This window comes from Centroberyx affinis, unplaced genomic scaffold, assembly GCF_046629955.1.
Source record: "Centroberyx affinis isolate AG114_WGS23_722 - 3 ecotype Tasmania unplaced genomic scaffold, CSIRO-AGI_Caff_v1 ptg001383l_1, whole genome shotgun sequence".
Lineage (NCBI taxonomy): Eukaryota > Metazoa > Chordata > Actinopteri > Beryciformes > Berycidae > Centroberyx > Centroberyx affinis.
The window spans coordinates 108,239-117,434 of NW_027279866.1; the positions used below are offsets into that span (position 1 = coordinate 108,239).

At 41.9% G+C, this 9,196-nt stretch overlaps 1 protein-coding gene across 2 annotated transcripts; it reads right to left on the minus strand.

Annotated features, from left to right (window-relative positions):
- Window positions 1-1,873: 1,873 nt before the first annotated feature.
- On the minus strand, window positions 1,874-9,057 carry cct5 (chaperonin containing TCP1, subunit 5 (epsilon)). Of its 2 annotated transcripts, XM_071526052.1 has the most exons (11): window positions 8,829-9,057; window positions 8,316-8,376; window positions 7,879-8,043; window positions 7,027-7,225; window positions 6,384-6,579; window positions 5,535-5,684; window positions 5,239-5,358; window positions 4,785-4,970; window positions 4,412-4,549; window positions 4,038-4,218; window positions 1,874-2,200 (listed from the first exon to the last, which is right to left on the minus strand). In XM_071526052.1, exons 1-11 carry the CDS (start codon window positions 8,931-8,933, stop codon window positions 2,073-2,075), a joined length of 1,629 nt encoding a protein of 542 aa, XP_071382153.1. In that variant the 5' UTR covers window positions 8,934-9,057; the 3' UTR covers window positions 1,874-2,072. The 2 variants fall into 2 exon arrangements, with proteins under 2 accessions (XP_071382153.1, XP_071382154.1); XM_071526053.1 differs by lacking the exon at window positions 7,879-8,043.
- Between the last annotated feature and the right edge of the window lie 139 nt (window positions 9,058-9,196).

The window sequence follows — 9,196 nt, forward strand, 5'->3', positions numbered from 1 at the left end:
AATTCTAAATCTCCGCCCATACAGGTAATTATGAAATTTTTTCACTCAGATCACAGCAAGTCCCTCTCGATCCAACTGAGAGTAATTATTTTCTGCTTGAGTGAATGTACAGGAAACAAACCCAACAGGTTTCTCTGAACCATCAGACATGTGACAGCACAGCTCCCACTCCATAAGGGGAAGCATCACAAGCCAGGAGCAACTATTTTTTTTGGCAGCATAGTGCACCAGGACCTGTGAAGACTGCAGTAGAACTTTTGATTGTTCAAATGCCCTCTGCTGGGCAATTCCCCACCTCCACTTCATATCCTTCTTGAGCAATAAGTGAAGTGAGGCTAACAGAGAGGTAATAATAATATATAAACAATAAAAATAATTCAACAACCAGATAAGCCTTCAGCTCACTGACATTCTTGGGGATAGGTGCCTCTCTAATTGCTGCCACTTTCTCTGCAATTGGGTGCAGTCCTGTGCTATCTGCATCATGGCATACAGTATGGCTGTTGTAGGATCATTTTCTGAGAGGTTTCTGTGATGGCAGGGATCATTCGAGAGAGGGAGGACAGGTATGAGCCGAAGAGTCCAACGCTGTTCATCTTCGGGGAGAAAGATGAGGTCATCCCACTGGGCCAGGTTAATATGCATGGTCTGGAACTTTGCTGCTTTCATAGATCAACCATTTGACATTGTTTTAAAAAGGCTAGTTTAAGAGTGATGGAAGAACCTGCCTGATGTTTCACTCCAGTTATTGAGCAACTAACCGTGTCCCTGCACAACTCCCTAAGCCCCCACCTCTGTTAATATGACTCCATGCTTATTCCAAACCCAGGACAGACATGCTCAACTGGCTGAACAAGTACATGTAGATCAGCAGCCCAGGAGAACCACTGACCTATAGCGCAGGAATAGCCACCGGTGCCTTTTACCATGTTTCTACACATACCTTTGCAGACCTCTCAGTTAGTTAAAATAAAATGTAGAGGTGCTGTTCAGAGTGATCATTTGCTGGAGAGCTGGTGATTGCTGCCAACATTTCAATACAATGGGGCAGGGAGCTCTTGGCATCACCAGTGTGGTAAATTTCAGAGGTTTTCTAAACTTTTTTAAAAATTTTAATAGAAATTAAGTGTGGATATAAATCATGGACCTAAAACTTTTTAGCACTTTTGCCTAATTCAAATTGTATGGATTTGCTTACTGGGGAATTTCACAAGTGTCAGTAAATCTTCAACTAATTCCCAAATTAAATGTATGGAAATTGCTTTATGTGTGGCGAGGAAATGCATAACAGTGACATGGAAATCTGATTCCCCTCTCCTCATTGATAGATGGTCTTTGGAAATGAACAGTTGTATTCCTCTTGAAAAGATCACATATAGTCTTAGAAAAAGATACACCTTTCTGAAAATTTGGCGGCCTTACCTAGAGTATATATGCACATCACTGACGCCACCATAGGGATATGATCATTTCTGGTTAGCCAGAAGGCCTCTTTAAAGGATATAACACTGTGTTGGTGCAGTGTCTCTTTGTGTCACTCTGTGCACTGACCTTTTATTTTCATTTATTTTTCCTTCTAATTGGGTTTACGCAGGAAGGGTAGGGAATTGGGATTTCTTTGTTGTTCTGTGTTCTGTATGATTGTAAAATAAATCTGAAAATAAAATATTCCAAAAACAATTGTATGGATGCAGTAGTGTGCATGTTGTCTTGTTTCAGTTTATATGATTGAAGGCTTTCAGTAACATTGGTGTACGGATCCTGCTACATTATAATTTATATGTATGCATGCTTATCAGACTTTTTGTTTACAATCTTCCTTAGAAGACATGTAATGTACACCCATCACGAATAAAACAAACCACAGCGTGAGGAAATTTTAACAGACCAACGTTTTAATGATGACTTCGGCGCTACAACAGCTTGAACATTTCGTATCAAATGATAAATAACATTACGCAGTGCGGTTTGGACTTAGTGCTCGGGGAAGTGCCTAAGACAGTTCTAGAACATGTTAAACATTCTAAGGTGTTCTAGAACACAGCCGAGCCTTCTCGCGCTCATGGTGGGCTTCAGTCCTCGGACTCTCCTGGGCTTCGGATGTCATCAATCTTCAGGATCATCTTGACAACCTGAGTGGCCAGAGAGATCTGCTGCTTCTTGCCAATCAGAGTCTCGATCACGTGTTGCTGCTTCATGTCTGCGGAGGAACAAAATAGAAACAGCCAATTATTTTCCTCTATAAGGACAGATGTGTTATCAATTGACTGTCTCTGCTGACACTAGTTACATAAAAAACAAGGCAACAGTAAACATGTCATCATTAACCAATAATACAGCGCCCCCGCCCCCCAGGCTTAACAGTAAGAAATATGTCATCTTAATTTGACCTGTAATTGTAATGCCCCCTTTGACTAGTCAGTGTAATTTTGAAAATCCCGAAAGGCATTGGTGAAATGCACCATTTCCCTAGTTGAGTTAAAACCCAATCAGTGGTGTCTGAGATCGTATATCACGTGATAGATGGACAGACGAAAAACAAACAACAAATGGAGACTGATGGAGAGGTTTTCATTCCAACCAAACACTAAACCAGTTAAACCTGTGGATGTCACCTATTTGTTCCCTCCTGTCTGGTTGAAGGTGTGCTCATCAGTGATATCAGACAGTGTGTAGTGTTTGGTTGGAATCAAGACCTGATTACTCTTGTGCCTTAAGGGCAGTTTATAGTACAGCGATTTATGATCGTCACCACCGGCGATGATCATATTCTATTGTCGGTCGCAATGACATGTTGTTTATACTTCCAGCGACAGGCGATCTGTCATCGTTGCGATGGTCGTTGCGCCCATCGCTGAGACTTAAATTGGATTGAACTTGGACCCCATCGCTGGCTCAGTTGTCATGACAACATTATGGAACTCTCTTATCCTAACGTCGATTAATTCTCTGAGCTCAAATTAAACGGTAATCAACAGCTCTGGAAGACCGTAATAGACTGTAGAATAAAACGTACACTGAGGAGACAATTTATGCTATTTATCTAGACCTGGATAAAGACAAGATATTTACTTGAATGAAACTTCTTATTTAAAAAGAAAGTGAAAAATAACATTGCAAAAGCAGTTACATAGCTACATAACGTGTACGTACATTAGGCTATTCTGCAGACTGGTTTACAAACTGTATTATTATTATTTTCCTTTCAAATGGTTAAATTTTCAATTAGTGCAATTAAGAACATATATTTCGTTACATGGCGTTATTAAAAGCAGAATGCAGCAGCTGGTTGACGCGTGGTGGAGTCTGTAGGCTCCGACTCGCTTTCAGAACGGACACAACAACAAACTTCCCAACCTGGGAATATTTGCATTACTTTGAACTGATGGAAGAAAAGGGTCAGAACATTATTGTTACCTGTACATCTGAGAACTGAAAGCACTTGCCAATGTGTTGTGAGCGCTATCCGCTGTTTATTTTTTAGACCAGACATGATTAATCAAGGCTGCCTCTGTGATCATACTAGTTTACCATACACATGATCAGACCCCGAATAAATGAAAGCTGCTTGTTAAGTAGATAACAGATAAGTAGATAACAGCAGTGTACTCGGTGATGATTTCTATCGCTTAGCTTAGCTTAGTGAGAACATCACCAGAAGACATAAAAGTTGTTACGTTTTTAAGCGGGTAACTTGAAAGCACTCGACTGAGTTACTTTTAATAAAGACTAACTTAGTAAAGTAACTAGTTGCTATTTAGAACTATAGTAACAAAGTAAAGTAACGAGTTGAGAGCAAATTACTTAACCTCTGCGATGCGTTCTATAATCGCTCTAGTGTTTATACTTTTTATGAGCAACAGCGTCCAAAATCAAAGTTGAGCGATGATGGAATGTTGGTGACTTTGTAGCGATGTCCATCGGGCGATCATAAATCATTGTACTATAAACTGCCCTTTAATCACACATGATTGGAGATCAATGTATTTGAAGACACAAATCAGCTTGCATATTGCCCTGTGCAGCTGGTTCCTTACCATTGGTGTTGAGGTGCAAGCAGTCGATGCCGAGGACGGGGCTGTTCTCTGTGACCTGTCTGGCTCTGACCTCTGTCATGGTCTGGATGGGGTTTAGCCCGCTGTTCTCAGCCAGCGCCATTGGGATTACCTCCAGAGCATCAGCGAATGCCCTCATAGCATACTGCTCCAATGACGGGCACTAGAAAGAAGAGGGGACGGGACAGAGGTTAGAGGATCCAAGCAGCAATAGCAGCATTGTCTGTGTGGTGCATGTATAAAACTGAGTTCACCAATGAAGTATGTCAGGCATTCATTTATTTTGATGTTTGAGAACACCATACTGGCATTCTGATGATGCAGTCATCAGAGAGACTGTTTTCAGGGGTTCTCACCTTATCTGCAGCCTGGTTGACAGCCAGAGCGCAAGCGATCTCTGAAGCTCCTCCTCCGTACACGACACGGTTGTCTCTGACCAGGTTGCGGATCACACACAGAGCATCATGGAGTGCACGCTTGGCCTCCTCAATGATCTGATGGGACAGACAAAGTAAAAAAACACATAGTTATAAAGATTGGAACATTGTTATAAAGTATGGAATCAGGTGTGTTCGGTATATAAAAGTCTTACTTAAAAATGAGAATTTGGCCTTGTTTAGAGCACCACATTGAATCCTGAAACAGTTCGTTTTTCCACACCTCATCTCTGTCTTTTGAGACAACAGTAAAAAGTAAATGGAGACTTTGATCAAAATCAAACATGCTCACCATTTTGTTGCCTCCACGGATGAAGATGGTCACAGCCCTGGTGTTTTTGCACTCCTCGATGACCAGCATGTGGTCCTTGGTAGTGCCGAAGCAGATCTCCTTCACCACACCAGCTATGCCGAGCTTCTCTGGGGTCAGCTCACAGAACCGCGGCACGATGCGACCTCCTGTGGCTATGGCGATCAGCTGCAGAGGAAACATGATGGACAGAAAAGATGAATACGTGACCGATCTTCCATTTGCAAAAGATCCATCCCAAGTGTTGAAACCGGTGTATATTTAGTTCAGGAGTGACTTTATATCATGGTGATCTATCACATGGCATTGAGCATGTTACGCATACATGGGCTTTAATGTTCATTTCCCTGCAGTCATTTTATCACATTTACAGAGTCTGGCGGTATTAACTTATGCAAATTAATAAACCTAGTGTTTTGGACCAAACTTCTCTCACCTCGATCTCAGGCCCTCCGACCCAGCGCACGGCAGGCAGCTCGTTCTGCAGCAGCAGGTGGTTGGCTTCATCATCAAAGCCCCACTGGCAGATGGCCAGGTTAGCGCCATTATCTTTGACCTACAAGAAAAACACAACCTGCTCATGAGTTTTACAAATTTTGCTAGTTTAGGCAATCGTGCCAATGTATGCATCGTGAATTCAGTTCTGGTGGCAGTCATGTTTATAATGATAATGTGATATTTCAATTGCCGCCTGAAGCATGTCTAATAGCTGATGGATGCTGACATACTAACCTGCTTGATCATCTCCAGGAACTTCTCCTTTTCGTATTTCTGCAGGGCTTTGTAGTCCTCCACAGAGGTCACATCCAACTTATGCTTGGTCTTGGGCTTAGGGGGCTCGAACGGGCAGGTAAGGATAGCAATTTTTGTGTCTTTCAGAACCTGAGTAGTGACAAAGAAGAGCTGCTTTTAGCCTCATCTCACATTTCTCACACCTGAGAAAAGAAATGTTAACCTCCTTACACAAAACAGCCTGCAGTGTTCTGCCATAACTTAAAAAGGATAATACCAGTGTTATTTAGAGTTATATCCAATTTACTAGTCTACGTCTAATTTACGTTTCTCTAATTTTGCAATGCCGTATGTAATTTGATTTTTTTTAACATTTACTCATTTTTAAAATACAAACTTTACAGTGTCAAACCTTGCCTGAAATGAACTGTTGTCCTAGCTAACAAAGATGCCCTAAATAAAAATACATGGATGTGACAAAGTTTGTAAGTCAACATGTTTTGAGGCATTATTATATTGTGGGTGTCAGGTGATTGACAGTAAGCGGAGCGTAACGTAATGTGCGCACTGATATGACAATACTCAACTCCAGCACAATGAAATAAAGATAAAACAGATCAACTTTGACAAAATCATGTTAAGGCATTGTGATTGCTGTGATGGATTATCAACCTTGGCTAATTTTCAAGTCTGTGGAAATTGTTTTTCATACTGTAAAAACATGAATGGCAGAAATGGCTGATCAATAAATCTGCCTCTGTGTATTGTCAACAATTTAATTCTGTGTGATCAAAGATGACAAGTTAGGGAGAAGAAATGACAACCTCCTAGAGTGAAATTCCTCTTTGCTTGCATAGGCATCTGAGGGTGGCTGAACTCCTTGTCAACAATGACTCCCTTGATGAGCTGTGTGTCCTCCAGCTTGCCTCCCACCTTGCCCTCCATCTTGATGAGCTCAAAGTCGACGTCCTTCCTGTCCATGTCGGCCACAGTGAGGATGGCGTTCACTGCAATCTCAGCCATCTGTCTGTGGCATCGGTTGATCCTGAAAGGCCACAGAAGGATTTTATTTGACTATAACTCCCCAGAAATGGACTAAGCTGAAAAGGTAAACTCCTTGGATAACAACTGAAACATTTTAGGCCTGGAGGCAGCTGCCTAAACAGGGTGGCCTGATGTGAGCCCAGTGACAGATTTATGGCAGTATGATGCCAGAATTAAAATATTACTATACATCTGTCCCCTTTATTAATATAAATAATAATAATAATATAAAAAAACTTGAAAACATGACTTCTGTTTTCTATATGGCCACTGAAGTAGCCACTCAAGTAATTTGTGTCTAGGCGAGGTTGAGGGCAAACTGGCCCAAGTGGCCCGCCTAGCCTGTGATACAGCAGGGGAAGCATCTGGCAACATAGCAAAGCAATGGCCAGCAATCTAAAATAGCTCTTGTTCTCTGTATTGAAGTCAACACTACTAGGGGACTTACACTTTGGATCCCAGCGTCGTCATGGCGGTCTGGATGAGGGGTTCTGTGTTGTTGGGATCGAAGGGGAAGGTCTCACCAATTTTGTCCAGCTGCTCGATGGCGATACGTGCGGCCTGGTCGTAACCGTCAGAGATGCGGATGGGGTGGATTCCGCGGTCCAGCAGTTGCTCGGCCTGCTCCAGAAGAGCTCCAGCCAGCACTGAGGAGGAAAAAAAACAGAGACAATATGACAATGAGTAACCATAGATGGAATATGGTTGGGACTTCCATTACCAAGTGGAGGAAGACAGCAGGTTATGTCTTGATCAAGGCTGCAACAATTCACTGATGTCAAATACGCTATGTAAATTTGTTGATTTTGCATGTCATGAAAAGTGGGTAAACTACTCGAATGCAGTGGATGCATCTGCAATTCGCAGTGAGGACATGTCATCACTAATTTGACATGGGTTTGTCCCAGAATGAGAGGTGAAACATAATGCTACTGTATCTCCTGTGAATGCCAGAGCACTCCGTGAATAGTGAGTAACTGGAATAAGACAATCACTGTCAGAAGCGTCGGCTCTGATTGGAAACTGGGGGCTTAAGACCAGAGGATCTGAGAATTGTCAAAAACACAAAATAACTTTTAGAAGGGAAAGAAGCCAAAAAGTACATATTCAGGACCATTGTGGAAAGACAATGCTGGGTCAAACTCATTTATAAAGACTTAATTAAGATACAAAAATAACAAAATATTTTGACAATTATTCTGTGAGATTGGACCTTCAGATTTGGGATGGGAGGTCCAAAGACTATAATGCAGGTAAACAGCTGACAGAACATTTCCCCCATAATCTTTCTCCTCCTTACCAACAACTCCAGTGGTTCCGTCACCAATCTCATCATCCTGGGACTTGGAGAGCTCCACCATAAGCTTGGCGATCTGGTGGTCCACATCCATCATGCTGAGAATAGTGGCTCCATCGTTGGTGACAGTCACTTCTCCATCCCTGTCAACCATCATCTTGTCAAGGCCTGGATACAGAAACAGGAGAAAGTGTGATTGAAAATAAGTGCAATCTTGGCTACTGGGTGACAAAACTATGTAATAAACTTGTGTCAGAAGGACATTCATCTTTTAATATAATGGTAAAATATATTCAATTCACTTAAGCTATGCAAAAACTCAGCATCCAAGCATCCATCCGACTATCTGAACTGATTGATCTCAGTAGGGGTGTGGCGCCTTCAATGACTTGGTCGGATGAAAACAGGGGCTTGAATGCGCTGCGTTTGTTGGTACTCACCGTTAGGTCCCAGTGATGTTTTAAGTGTTGAAGCAACCGCCTTGGCTGCCATAATGTGAGACTGCAAAACACAAACAAAATGTCAGCTACCATATTAGGTACGGTATCACTCTTGGTCTTTACAAATTAAAGCTGTGACTTATATAAATTAGTTGATACTTTATTTATATTGGCATGCGCATAATTTTCACTTGTTTTTCTAACATTAACTGTGCATGCTAACTAACGCCTAGGGCGCAGCACTATAGCAACTCTCAAGCGTTGAACCCATCAAGAGGAAGCACATGGGCCTCATGTTAGCACGCAGTGACTAATGTTATCCTGTTGCTAAAGCGCAACACCATAGAGAATCAGCTAGGTATTTTGTTTGTATATCAAAACAGTAAAAATGCATCATATTAGCAGAAATCATGCTTTTCAATAGTCATCATGTTAGCTTAGCCTACGCAGTGCAAATAGTATTAAGTAGCAACTAAACTAGCAACATGCCACACGTTAGCTAGCCCATTGTACCTTCAATGCGTCAAGGCCCGTTAACCGTGTCTTCTTGTCCTGGTCTTTTATGATGATGAAAGGCCTCCCATACTCATCGAAGGCTAGAGTCCCCAAAGAAGCCATATTGACTGAAGGAATAAGACACTTGGTACGTGTCTTGTGGATAAAATTGTGACTTTGAACGATAGAAAACTGGAGTGTGGCTGTGCTACAAGCCGCACGGGTCTGCCGGCGACTTCTGGAAGGCTCTCTGGGCGGGGAGGGCGAGACCAAATGCTATTACTGGTTGCTGATTTCTAGAGTCACAAAACACGTGTTTCCCCAGTAAGATGTAACACATTTAATTTGAATGTTTTTCAATGGTTCCAAATTATTATGTTTTTCTT

Coding starts and splice junctions, on each gene's coding strand:
- cct5 (XM_071526052.1), bottom strand. CDS start 8,933: ATGGCTTCTTTGGGGACTCTAGCCTTCGATGAGTATGGGAGGCCTTTC. Junction 8,377..8,828: donor CGGGCCTTGACGCATTGAAG/GTACAATGGGCT, acceptor TGTGTTTTGCAG/TCTCACATTATGGCAGCCAA. Junction 8,044..8,315: donor AACATCACTGGGACCTAACG/GTGAGTACCAAC, acceptor TTCTGTATCCAG/GCCTTGACAAGATGATGGTT.